We start from the raw sequence: 13,799 nt of genomic DNA, 5'->3' as shown, positions 1-13,799 counted from the left end.
GCCTATTTTGCTACCTATGATTAGGAACAGTAAACATTTCGATAGATAAAATGTTTCCACATTTGTCTAAAATCAGTTCTGTGAGAGCTTCTGTTTGCTTTTCTGTTTTGTTTTTTCAAACCGTGTTACCATTTTGTGCTAGAAGCAGAAGAAACTGTGGGCTACGACTGCTGCCTATTGCTGAAAATGTTTACATGTGTAAACAACTCACTTTAATTCAGCATTTCCTAAGTTCTGTTGTGTGGAATGCCAGCCCTGAAGTATGCTGCAGAGTCGCAAAGCCACATACTCCTTGTCAAGAACTCTGGGACACGCTGCCGGGCAGCCCCCCGCCCCATGCAGAGATTACACAGCCTGTGAGCACTAAGTCCCTGATCCTGCAGAAAAGACACCCGTTTAATTTTGTTTAATTTCCAGATTTCCCATTTTCCCATGCATATTTGGCCATGAGCTTTTCATCTGCTGCTACTTCCCCCCCCGTCCCCCCCCCCCCCCCCCCCGGCATAACATCCGTCAGTATGTTTCACAAATGCTTTAGGGACAGTCAGCGGTCTACCTGCACGTCACATGGTAAAGGAGGAAGCATTCTCGTTATCCACAGTCTCGCTGGTCTGCCTGGAAATGAAGGTTTCCGAGTACATCCTGGAACAAGAGAAGCCCTGGGACTTATACTTTCTTCTCACACACCACAGCTCCTTCATTATCTTCAGAAAGTAGTTTCTGAACTTCTGACCGATAAACGCATAGAGCACGGGGTTGAGGCAGCAGCGGAGGAAAGCCAGCACCTCCGTGATATTTCTGGCATAGCCAATTAGTTTTTCGTTGTGGCACGATCGGTTCGTTCTACCCAGATTTGCAGCTGTCACGAGCAGGACCATGTTATGAGGGATCTGACAAGCCAAAAACACAAGCACCACAGCTATGATCACGCGGATGGCTTTGTGCCTTTTAGAATTCTGAGCCTGCACTAAGGTTTTGACAATGAACAGGTAGCAAAATATCATGAACACCAACGGGATAAAGAAACCAAAAAGCAGCTCAAGCCCCAACATCAGCAGCTTCCACTTGATGGGGTCCGAGACGGCGTCGTACTTGGGTTCACAGACGTCTCCGCCTTGCAGGGGGTATTTCTGACTGAAGGTGAAGGTGGAGCTGGAGATTAGAACCGACACCAGCCACACCACCAGACAGATGGCCTTGCTGTGTGGCAGGGTTCTGGACCGGAGCCGGAAGGCTTTGGTGGCCTGCACAATGGCCACGTAGCGGTCCATGCTGATGCAGGCCAGCAGCAGCATGCCGCAGTTGAAGTTCACCGCGTAGATGCCCTTCATGACTTTGCAGGTGGCATTGCTGAAAATCCACGTCCCGGCAGCGTGTTTCACTACCCAGAATGGCAGAGTGAGAACGAAAAGTATGTCTGCGATGGCCATGTTCAGCAGGTAGACGTCTGTCATCGACCTGGCCTTCTTGTAGAACGCGAAGGTCACCACCACCAGCACGTTGCCCACAAGCCCAAAGACGCAGATCAAGGAGTAGGCGACCGGCACAAACAGCCTGGTGAAGTTCCTGACCTCCTGCTGAGAACACAGCAAGGCATCCTCGTAATCAAATGTATAATTGGCGTAACCTGACAGAAAATAATCTTCCGTGAAGAGGTTCACGTCGCTGAAATTCATTAATTCCTGGAAAGTAAAGAAACACGGTTATCAAACGGCTGTCGTGCAATTTTTGAGTAGCTACAATTAACCAAAATTATGCTCCCCACCAAAAATAAAACAAATTCTCACCTCACTCATTGTGGTACTTGATCTGGGCCAAAAATGCAGGGATAATATAGGGAAAAAATGTGTGGTTCGATCCCTCTGGCTCAACAGTGGAGAAACCACGGGAGTAGAATGAGTCTAAGGATGGAAGAAAGCAAAACACACGCAGTTAAGAGAGAGCAGAGAGGTAAATAACAGCACGCCATCCCGTCTGAACAGAGTGCGCCGTGTGCCCTCGCACGTAAAAATACCCACTTAGAGCAGGAATCAGCAGCCTCTTCCTGTAAAGGGCCAGACAGCAAATGCCCCAGGCTTTGCAGGCCGTGTGGTCCCTGCCACAGCTGCTCCCATCTGCCCCAGACAATCTCGCAAATGAGGGGCCTGACTCCACTTGGCTGGTGGCAGGATGTGACTTACCGATGTCAGATGTGCTTCCCAGCCACCCCCCATCGTCTCCCTCTGGACCCGACTCTCTCCCTGTCGGCCTGGCAAGGTCACAAGGGAACAACAGGGACGTGCAGCCCCAGGGACACGGGTCCAGAAGGGGGACTCCTCCAGGGCCCCTCACACAGCGCTGTGTCCGTCCTTGCTTATGGAGTCAATATGGAAGCCAAAATTCTGGGGTGGAAGTCAATATAACACAAAATTCACCTTGCATTATTTTCTGAGCCTATGTCTTGTATTTTGTTGCTTACTCAACCCCATTCCTGGGGGAGGGCTTGGAGCCACCTCCACACTTTTGCCATCACCTGCAGTATACAATTGAGTGCTTTAGAGCATGCAGAAGAAGCATAATATAGAGCCCCTGTGTTGCAAAAGCATGTGAGGAGGTAATTGTATCAATCAGATTAAGTGCAGCCATCAAAACAGAACTGCAAGACTTCAGTTTCTAGCCACAGTGGATTAACAGGGACTGAAATACCCCACTGCATTAAATGACCAGGAAAAACCTATAGACGCTGGGCACAGGGCATCACAGGGTTATGACCCCTGACAGGAGGAGAATAAATGAAGCAGGAGATGCTGTGGGCTCTGTGAATTCACAGTGGGTGTATGTGGGTGTGTGTGTGCATAAAATATGCAACATGTAAAATACATGGTTGGTATTACCGTCAGATTAGACGCTGTCCATATACAGAATTCAATTGTAATTCTATGCTTTAGCAAGAAAAATTGGAAATTAAAACTATATATGTATCATATAAGTGTATCAAAAAACATGAAATGAAATACTTGTGGATACATCTAACAAACTTTATACAAGATTTATATGCTGAAAACCACAAAACATTGTTGAGAGAACTTAAGAAAGACCTAAGTTAACAAACAGAGAAATATATCATGTTTAGGATGAAATGATTCAATATTACAATGTCAGTTCTCCCCAAATTGATCTATAGATACAATACAAACTAAATCAAAATCATGGCAGGACTTTTTGTAGAAATTGACAAGCTGATTCTAAAATTTATATAGAATTATAATCATGACAAAGTGGTACTGGTGAAAGGACAGATACATAAATCGGTGGAACATAACAGAGTCCAGAAACAGACCCACATATAAATGGTGGACTGACTTTTAACTAAGGTGCCAGGGCAACGCCATGGGGAAAGAGCAGTCTTTTCAGTAAGTGGCCCCAGAACAACTGGATATTCATGTACGAATAGTTGATCCTTACTCCTTACCTCACACCATATGCAAAAATTAACTCCAGCGGATTACAGATCTAAATGTGAGAGCTAAAACATGAAACATCTAGAAGAAAGTCTCTGATTGGGAATGGAGAGGGTTTCTTGTATAAGTTGCAAAAAGCACGAACCGTAAAGACAAGTTGAGAGGTTGTACTTGATCAGGATTAAAAACTTCTGCTCTTTGAAAGACACTTAGGAAAAATGAAAAAAAACCCACTGAATGGAAAATAATATTTATAAACTTATATGTGATATAGGTTCCAAACAGAACATACAAGGAATTCTTACAATTCACTATCAAAAAGATAAACAATTCAATAAGAAACAGCAAACATGTAAATAGGCAATTCACCAAAGAAAATACATGGATGGCAAAACCACACGCACAAAACATGCTCAACATCATTAATCATTAGAGAAATGCAAATGAAAACCGCAAAGAGATACTATTTCACACCCACAAGAAAGGCTAAAATTAAAGGGTGGATGGGAAGTGTGGATGCAGGTGTGGTGCAGTCGGAGCCCTGGCTTTGGTGGTGGGGATGAGGTCATGCAGCCACTCGGAGAAGGCAGCGAGGCCAACACACGCACCTACATGCGAACCGGCACCTGACCCCTGTGTGTTTACCCACACTGGCCCAGGAGAAATGAAAAGACCTGTACATGTTCATGGTAGGTTTATTCTTAATAGCCCCAAACTGGAAAAGAACCAAATGTTCGTACTGGTGAGCAGATAAGTGAATCGTGGTCTCTCCGCGTAATAGAATACTACAACAATACAAAGGAGTGAGCTACTATTATAATATATGCTCCAACACCTGTGAACCTCAGAAACATTTTACTGGGTAATGAATGCAGACATAAAAGCCCATGTTTAGCGTTATTCCACTCATACGAAATTCTAGAAAAGGCAAAACTATGGTGGCAGGAATCAAATCAGGGACCGTCACAGGTGGAGGATGACGAGAGTGGCTGGGTGGGGCAGAGTCATCTCGTAGGGAAAGAACATTCTACATCATGACTGTCAGGCTCAGGTGTTTGCACCTGCCAAACCCACTGCATTGCATACTTCAAATTGGTGACGTTTATTGTTCATAAATTATGCCTCAATAAAGCTAATTTAAAAATAACTGCACATGCGTCCATGCAAATGTGGGGTACAGATCATAGGTGCTACGAAAGGTGCTACGAAACGAGCCGTCCCTGAGCATGGAGGGCTTCCGGAAGGCTCCCAGGGCAAGGAGGACTTGTGAGGACTGCAGGGGCTGAGCAGGTCCCGGCCGCGGGAGGGAGGGGGCGGCAGGCGGGCTCCTGAGGCCGAGGCGCTGCTAGGAGCCGGGAGAGCCAGCGGCAGCTGAGCGGTCAGCTGAGGCCACTGCTCGGAGGGGCTGGGGGTGGCGGAGAGCTGCGGGAAGGGAGCTCGAGGGGCGGCCTGGCACACCGTGTCGTCGGTACCCAGCTGGGCCCCACTTAAGGGAACTATGTTTTCAACTGCTCTACGACACATAACACCTCTGCACTCAAATTCAATTCAGTTCCCAAGAGTTTACGAAATGTCTGCTGAGGGCAGGCACTGAAGTGAAAAGATGAATCAAACAGAAACTCTAGTTTTAAGAAGCTGCCAGATAAACAAATAATTATAAACAGTGCAATACTAGCAATACTAGTGACATGTACCAAAAAAAAAAAAAAAAAGAAGTTTTGACCTAAATTAGGTCCTATTTATGAGATAGTATTTTAATTTCCTTTAATTTACTCTTATTTCTGATTAGAATGGCAGAATAAGTCACAATAAACCAAAATTTATAAATTCCACATTGATTAGGGTAGTATTGTGTACCTGTTAGGCACAAGCAAGGTGCAGTTCTGCTAATGACAGACTCAACGCCACCGAGGTTAAGAACCAGGATTTTTGACAAAAGGACTGTGGTCGAGTTTACTTGCGTGCCAGCCACTCGCCGTGACTGGAGATGATTCAGCCTGCCCCAAACCACCGTTTTCACTGCAAAACCCATGTGAATTGTTTTGAGGAAATTGTGTTGGCGATGGGCTGGCATGGGTTCCACCGCGACATGCGGATGTCCTGCACACAGCACGCCCCGTCACCTCAAATCTCAAACAGCAATTATCACCTCTTTCAAGGAACAAGCTGTGAATTTTTCGTTATGGCAATTTTGATGGTAAAGACATCAAGAAGTTTTTTAATAGATATTTCTGTATCTTCTTCAATGCACTGGGAACAAAACACTCTGCAATGTGCCAATGGTAGATGAGAGATGCAGGGAAGTGACCACATCTGTTGTCCATTTCTTGGTGACCAACAGTTAGCGCTGGGAGGCTGCCCGACACAAGGCTCTGTCTAGTCTTTGAGTGTCGTCACTTTCTACCTGCACATCACCGTTACCTTGTTACCTTCACTCTTGCCGGCTCTTATTTTGATGTTATTAAGTCACGTGTAAAACATTTTTTGTTCAACTGATTCTTAAAATGTAATTTGCTTATCTTTGGAATTTAAATGCAAGTATTTCTCAAACTAGTGGGTATAGAAGAATTTCTACAAAACTAATTGGCATTAAGAGACTGTGTAGGACAAACTTTCAAGCTCTGCTTTGGAAGAAGAGTTTCAGGGTCTCTAAGGGGACCACGTGATGGTGCACGTTAGAAGTATCATTTCATTCACTTGGTTTTGCAGTTAGGAGCCTTTTTTCCAGTTTCCGGCGGCCTCAAGCAAAGGGCCGATTGTGCCTCTCGGTTACTCACTGTCGCCGCCCCATGCGTGATCCTTTCAGGCCACTGGGGTACCAAGCAGCACACGCTGTGGCGGGGACCACACGGGACTCCTGTAGTCTGCAACATCCCCGGGAATCCCACTCACCACTAGGCATGTCTCATTGGCTATGGTTTGTTACACAGTCTGACAACTGAAGAAAGCAGAATCGCCTGATTCCTGTTTTGCGCCTCTGTGCTCTTTTTAAAAAAATCATTTCAAAAATATTCAGAGAATGTTGAAGTTAAGTCGCTCAACTCCAGTGGACGATACCTGGGAGGTCTGGGAGCTCGGGGCTGGTGCGGGACATTTCAAAACTCACTTGGGGGCAGAGAGAAGACCCACACCCCCCGCTGAAGGGGGACAGTTGCTGTGGATGCTGAAGAGTATCGTGAAGGGACAGGAGAGTGTGGGGTGGAAGCGGTGGATTCAGCACGGTTTGCTAACAATCCGTTTGTCAGGCTGATCTCCAAACGGTGGTTGCCACGGTCACGAGGCTGCAGACGTGGGAGGTGTTGTAGACATTGCAAATCTGTGATTAAATCTGAAACTTATAAGTGATTGAGATGGGGAAGCGTGATCTGGGTGCAGGCACAGTTAGGCGGTTTGCCAGCTGTGTGGTCTGCCAGGGGCGCCTGGCCCTTCCTGGCACCGTGCTGCTCTGGCTGCAGCCGTGTGCTGCCCGGAGTGTCTGTGGACGGGGGGGGGAGGGGCCACCGGGTCTGAGGATGTCGAGCAGCCTAGAAAGACAATTCACGCATTGGGTGACAAGCACTCTGGACAGAAACAAACCACGGGTCAAATCTAACGTGGGTGAGACTCAGTAGGGAAATAGAAGGTCCTGTACTTGGACTTAAAGAATCAACTGCACATACATGAGGTGAAATTTCGGCAGCAGCAGAAATATGAAGAGTTTTATTTATTATTAATAGTAAGTTCGCTAAGAGACTGCTGCCTCAGCCCTGTGTGAGCAGCCATGCGTCTAGCCAGAAAACTGACTTTGCTCAGGTCTAGATGTTTACCCGCCAGATCACTCATGACTTTCAGACTTAGTGACAGATGGACAAATGCTGAGGCCTCTGACACAGGGGACAGAGCTTGTTGTTGGCAGAATCATGGCCCCAAAGGTGTCTGTGCCCTAATGGCTGGAACCTATGAGTATGTCACCTCACAGGGCAAAGGGACTTTGCAGATGTGAATGAGTTACAGACCTGAGATGGGAGATGACACCGCATCATCCAGGGGGGCCCAGCATGATCACACACGTCCTCATGAACCAGGGGGCCCAGCATGATCACACGTGTCCTCATGACCCAGGGGGGCCCAGCGTGATCACACACATCCTCATGACCCAGGGGGGCCCAGCATGATCACACACATCCTCATGACCCAGGGGAGCCCAGCATGATCACACACGTCCTCATGACCCAGGGGGGCCCAGCGTGATCACACGTGTCCTCATGACCCAGGGGGGCCCAGTGTGATCACACGTGTCCTCATGACCCAGGGGGGCCCAGTGTGATCACACGTGTCCTTATGACCCAGGGGGGCCCAGTGTGATCACACGCGTCCTCATGACCCAGGGGGGCCCAGTGTGATCACATGCATCCTCATGACCCAGGGGGGCCCAGCGTGATCACACGTGTCCTCATGACCCAGGGGGGCCCAGTGTGATCACACGTGTCCTCAGAAGGGAAGAGTCTTTCTCACCCCAGGGAGGAGGAGGAAGCAGAGAGATTCTAAGAGGGGGAGGCTGAAACTTGTTGCTGGAGTTGAAAACAGAAGTGGGGCCACATGCCAGGTGACGTGGCTGCCTTGAGAAGCTAGGAGGCCCCCCGCAGACAGCCCGCATGCAATGGGGTCTCAGTCCCACAACCTCAAAGAACTGGGTTCTGCCCACAAGGCTGAGCAAGGAAACAGATTCTCCTCTAGAAACCCCAGCAACGAGTGCAGCCCCGACACCCTGTTTCCAGCCGGGCAGACCTGAGTCAGGCTTCTGACCTGCAGAACTGTCAGGGAATAAATTTGTGGCGTTCAAGCCACTACGTCTACAGTGGCTTGTTAGGCAGCTCGTGCGTGCTCAGTGGATGCTGCCTGTTCAGATTAGTTTTTAAGATTCAGGCGACACTATTACAACTACGAGGTTCAGAATGAGGTAAGCGACAGCTCCAGGAACGCTGCCCTGGGCAGGACTGTCAGCAATGCTGGCCCCGCTGCGGGGAAGGGAGCCCTGGAGTCAGTGGGAGCAAAGTGTCCTGCTGGTGAAGGGAAAGCATCGCGCTTCAGAGCTGGGGGTGTTTAGCCCGAGAACAGGAAGGGCCAGGCAGAATAAGGTCATCGTCACTGGTAAGGTTGCCATTAAAAGGAGGGTCTAGGCTTACCCCTCCATACACAAAAGGTAGACTGTGCCAATGAGTGGGGATTATAGGCAAATTCTGAGCTAACACTAAGGGTAATATTTGAGTGGTTTAGCAACTACGGCACAGGCTACTTCAGGAAGCAGGAAACTCTGCACACCTCGGTGGGTGGGTCCTTGTTGAACTTGAGGTGGATCTGACCCCTGAATGAGCATTGCTGGGCAGAGCTCTGCGGAAAGGAAGGAGTTAACAGCAGGCTGCACCTTGCCCCTTCCAGGCTGGGACACCAGGAGTGAGGAAGGAGACCAGACCTCCTGTAAACGTGCTGACAGCATTGACCAGCGAGAGCAAACCTGTCAGTCCCCACCTTAAAAGTGCTTTTAAGCAGAGTCTACCCGTGTGTGTAGGTGGCTTATTGCACACGAACCGGGATTTTATGGATTCTTGGAGCAGGGCCCACCGGAGGCTGGGGGTCGTTACACAGGTGCTTCCGACTGTGTGCCGAATGGGCAAAGTCGGGGGCCTTTGGGAGCAAGGTTTTCCCATGCACTGCGCACAGTGCCTTATGTTAACCTGCAGCCCATCACGTGTCAGTGAGCGTGCGTGACGGCTTGTCCCTCCAGGAAAGGGCTGCATCCCTGTGTCAGCATCTGCCTGTCGTTAGCGAGGTTTGAGGTCAGGTGGGACCTACCGATCGCGTGGGCGTCTGCTTTGCTGATTCAGCTTTGCAGTGACAGTCTCTGCATGATTCTCAGGCGTCACTAAGTCGGGAACCGCTGCTGCACAGGGAATTCAAGCATCGAGTGACTGGATGGTTAGCACAGAGCAGCATTTACAAGCGAGTTCCCAGAAACACTCTGGATAGCAAAAGGGAGGGAAACAGAGGAGGCGGGGAGAAGGCTCGCTCTGTGGTTCAGGACATTTGGGGAATGCTACTGACTGCAGCCTCCTCCGGCACACCCCTGCCGGAGCTCACCTAGCCGGGCTCCTCAGAGCCCTGCTGGGACGGGTCACCACCTCCCACACCCACTGGCCCACAGAGCCTCTGAGTCCGTGCTGACCCAGAGGACGGGGCATTCCTTCATCCGAGGACAGGCATGAGCAGCTCTTAGGAACCAGTCCTGTGACAGGCCACACGACACAGGGGGATGGCGACACCCCGCAGGGCCACAGCGCCTCAGTGTCCCTCCCCAGGGCTGCCACGGCCTGGCTGGTGCATGTGGTCGGGGTGTCACCAAGGCTGACACAGGGTTCATCTCTAGGCAGCCGGCTGCCCCCCCGCGCCAGCCCTGAACGGGCAGTGAGTGCAGTCACTCGGCACCTGCGGGGACGCTTGTGCGGCTTCACACTACCTCCTGCTCCAGCCCCTTCTCGTCATGGACACACTGTAGACTTGGAAATCAATTGTTATTGAAAGGTATGTCTTCGAATGGCTTTTTCCCTGCCTTAGAGGTACATAATGACAGGCTCACCTTTCATGTGACTTCTGCATCTAGGATTTGAAACCATATAAACACACTACTCTTTGAAATGAAGTGCAAATGTGCAAGACCCAATGGAGATTAAACGTACGCAAACGGTAAGTGATCACTTAGCTTCTGCCTTTCAGTTTTAACATTTCAAAGATTTTGTTACCACACATGAAAAAAAAAAGTGTTACTTTAAGAAAAACTTAATTCTAGAGTAACATTTTTAACATAGTATTTAAAATGTTAACAAATTTTTATTGCAATAATGTGGCTTTCTAGTACCATTTTTATTAGGTAAAAAATGCAAAAGAAAGTATCTCGGAAAGTAATAGCTAATTAACTCATTCAAAAATGAAAATAACACCTAATAATACCTTCTGCTAAAAAGCGGAACCAGCCAAGGGAGCCAGAGGAAGGGGGAGGGACGGCCCGCGGCAGCGTCCCTGCTCCAAACACAGCCCTCCCTCCCAGGCCCCCAGCACAGGTGGGTCGCTGCACCCTAGGCCCCAGGGAGACCAGCGTGGTGGCAGAGAGGGGCTGCAGAAGGAAGTGGGGTCTCCAAGAGGAGAGGGGTGCCCCAAAGGGGCAGGAGCGACAGAGCAGCAGCCACAGTCTGTCCGTCTGACCGAGGGCAGACTTTACCCACGAAAATTAGATGTGGAGAAAACGTTAGTAATAGTTATCAAAATATTTTTGATAAGAAAAACTGTGTTAAATTTTTAATTTATTGACATTTAATAACTAGTCTAACAGTGTGTCTAAATTAAGTCAGAAGATTTTAAGTTTGTGCTTACTTTCATAAATAGTGATGGCTCTGCCAGACAAGGAGTAAGAACTAAATAAGAGTGTGTGTGCATACATGTATATTGGTGCATACATGTGTATGCATGTGTATGTGTGCATTGTGTGTGCACATGCATGTGTATATGCATGTCTGCATGCATGTCTGCATGCATGTCTGCACGCATGTGTGTATGCCTGCATATATAAGCACACATGCCTATATGTGTGCATGTGTGTATATGTATATATGTGCATGTATATCTTTATATGCATGCATGCATGTTTATATGTGTGTTGTATAAATATGTGTATGTGTGTACATGTATGTGTTTGTATGTATATGAATGTGCACATGTGCATGCCTGCATATATAAGCACACATGCCTATATGTGTGCATGTGTGTATATATGTATATATGTGTGCATGTGTCTGTATATACATGTATGCATGTTTATATGTGTGTTGTATGTGTGTACACATGTGTGTATAGCATGTGTGTATAAGCACACATGCCTGCATGTGTGTATATATGTATATATGTGCATGTATATCTGTATATACATGTATGCATGTTTATATGTGTTGTAGAAATATGTGCATGTGTGTACATGTGTACACATGTGTATATGCATGTGTGTGTGAGTGTGCACGTGTGTGCGCGTATGCTCTAAATTAAGTTCTAGTTACATGCTGGGCATTAGGATCACAGATGACAACTGTTCCCGCTTTCCACCTGACAAAGCCTTCTCAGGCAGACTGCGCACCCACTTCGTAGGGGGGAAACTGCGGCTCATCGCGGGCTGCGAGTACCACTCAGGCTTCCCACTGCCGTCTCTTCCTGGCCATCCTAACTCTCTTTGTCTCTAGCAGATCTTAGTGAAGTGCTGTAAAATTCCCACAAGGTCTTAAATAATATATTTATTTTAAAACTTCTTATTGCTATCAGAATTTCACATGAGACAATGGTAGATATTCGATAAATGTGTTTTCTCAAAATTCCCTTGTATCACCGGCACGCCGTTTTTTAACTCTGTGAGATAAACATTGGTGCGGCTGAAACTCCAGCCCGGCTTCCTTCTGCTTTTTGAACACGCTGGTTACGCAGGAGGCCAGAAGGGTTTTTTGCCAGTGATTTGTCTATTGAGTTTTTGTAGGGTTCTTTTTTTTTCAGCTTATTATGGGGGTATAAAAGCTCAGGTTATATATATTGTCCATGTCCTGCCCATCCCCCTGAGTCAGAGCCTCAAGCGTGTTCATTCCCCAGACAGTGCACCTGGCACTCACCATGTAGTCACACCTCCATCCCCTCCCCCCCCACCTCCCCAAGTCAGCACCTTCAAGCATGACCATTCCCCAGACAGTACGCAACGCACTCATCATGTAGGCATACACCGATCTTTTGCTTCTTTGGAAGCTTATTTTTATGTTTTCTTTTTTATTTGCAGAAATTATATCTTTAACCATTTCAACAACAGCTTTAACTAAGGCCTTGCATTTTCCTCTTTCTTTACAGTCTAATCTCTGTAATATCTATTTTCTGCTGCTACTTGGATTTTGGAGCAATGAGCAGCTGACTCTTCTTAACATCGCTATGTATTCCTCTCTGTCCTCCGACATTGACTTTGCCATCACTGTGGCATTTGCAGCCATCACCAGAGTTTTGCCCGCATGGCCCTGGGTCTCCTGAGAACTTCCACCCGGTCAGCTCCTCTCAGAAAATTCCCCTCACAAGCTCCTTCCCCTCCATCTCGGGCTCTCCAAGACGCCCACTCATTGTCTTGCGTTGCATAAATCACTTTCTGCCTCCAAAATATTTCTTACCTTAATTTTTAATTTTTCAAAATATTTTTATGTATTTGGTAAAATAAAGAATTGTGTTTCTCTCCAGACGGATGCCCTGGGGGTATTTCCTCTATGAGGAAGAGAAGCCCAAACCATCACCCAAGCCCCAGCTTGAGGCAATCGGAGTAAAATCACTTACAGTACACTTAGGGGGAAAGCGGGTTTGTTGAAAACTCGGTCCTCTTACTAAAACCATAAGGACAATGCAGTTAGGAAAGGAAGACTGTGTGTTAAGTGCAAACACGGCCAATCAATACGCCTGCATTCTGGAAGATTAACGAGCAGAACAGTTCCACGTCTAACACGCCTGTCCTAGGACAGGGTAGTGCAGAAGTCAGATGTCTGAAGGGAGAGCTGAAGGGGCCCCGGGCCGGCTCACCTGGGCAGCGCTGTGGTCCGAAGCGGGTTGTCCACCACACTCCTCTCGGGGGGTCTCCTGGCCCCGCAGCAGCAGCGTGATGCCCGTCTGCCAACGAGATGAATCTGTGATGGTCATTAAGGAAAGAGCAGTGAGATGCTAGAACTGGCCAAAAGCAAGTTGTGAATTACCACTTCCTATTGAAAAGTAACGCCTATTTGCCCAAATGCAAATGGTTAACCATGTGCATCCTGTAGCTTATTAAGTAATCCTGTGATTCCTGGGAACCGGGGTCAAACCCACGGGAGGGGGAGGCGTTGCTGGTCCTCAGAAGACAGCCCGGCGGTGAGTCCGCACTCGAACCTCCGCTCTGCTGTCCCCGGCTGTCTCCCGGGAGCAAGGCCACCCTGCCAGCTGGGAGGGCCGGGGGCGTGCGGGCACGGCTGTGCGGGTCAGTGGACAGGGTCTGGGTCCCTTTCGTCTGCATTCAGTCCTGGGTCCACCCTGATAGCCGTGCACCCACGGAAGGATTGCTGAAGCCTGTTCATGCCTCAGTTTCCTCCTCTGGAACAGAGACGACAACAACTCTAAACTCAGAGTGTCCCGAGACACCTGGGCCTGTCGATATGAAGGGGTTAGAGCACTGCCCGGGGGAAAGTTGTCGCTCAGGAGTGGGAGCTGGTATTGCCGGGCGGTCTGAGGACAACAGCAGGGTCTCTGGGACGCTGGGCACCCAGTCCTCACGTGACATGAGGACAACTGTGG

General features: G+C 48.4%; 1 protein-coding gene across 1 annotated transcript; it reads right to left on the bottom strand.

The window, feature by feature from the left end:
• Positions 1-526: 526 nt before the first annotated feature.
• CCR6 (C-C motif chemokine receptor 6) lies at positions 527-13,158 on the bottom strand. Its single transcript, XM_045542334.1, has 3 exons — positions 13,056-13,158; positions 1,788-1,901; positions 527-1,682 (listed from the first exon to the last, which is right to left on the bottom strand). Exons 2-3 carry the CDS (start codon positions 1,794-1,796, stop codon positions 564-566), a joined length of 1,128 nt encoding a protein of 375 aa, XP_045398290.1. The 5' UTR covers positions 1,797-1,901; positions 13,056-13,158; the 3' UTR covers positions 527-563.
• Positions 13,159-13,799: the final 641 nt, after the last annotated feature.

Source organism: Lemur catta, chromosome 2 (assembly GCF_020740605.2).
Source record: "Lemur catta isolate mLemCat1 chromosome 2, mLemCat1.pri, whole genome shotgun sequence".
Lineage (NCBI taxonomy): Eukaryota > Metazoa > Chordata > Mammalia > Primates > Lemuridae > Lemur > Lemur catta.
The sequence above is the reverse complement of the archived record's forward strand: the minus strand, read 5'-3'. Positions and strand labels throughout refer to the sequence as shown.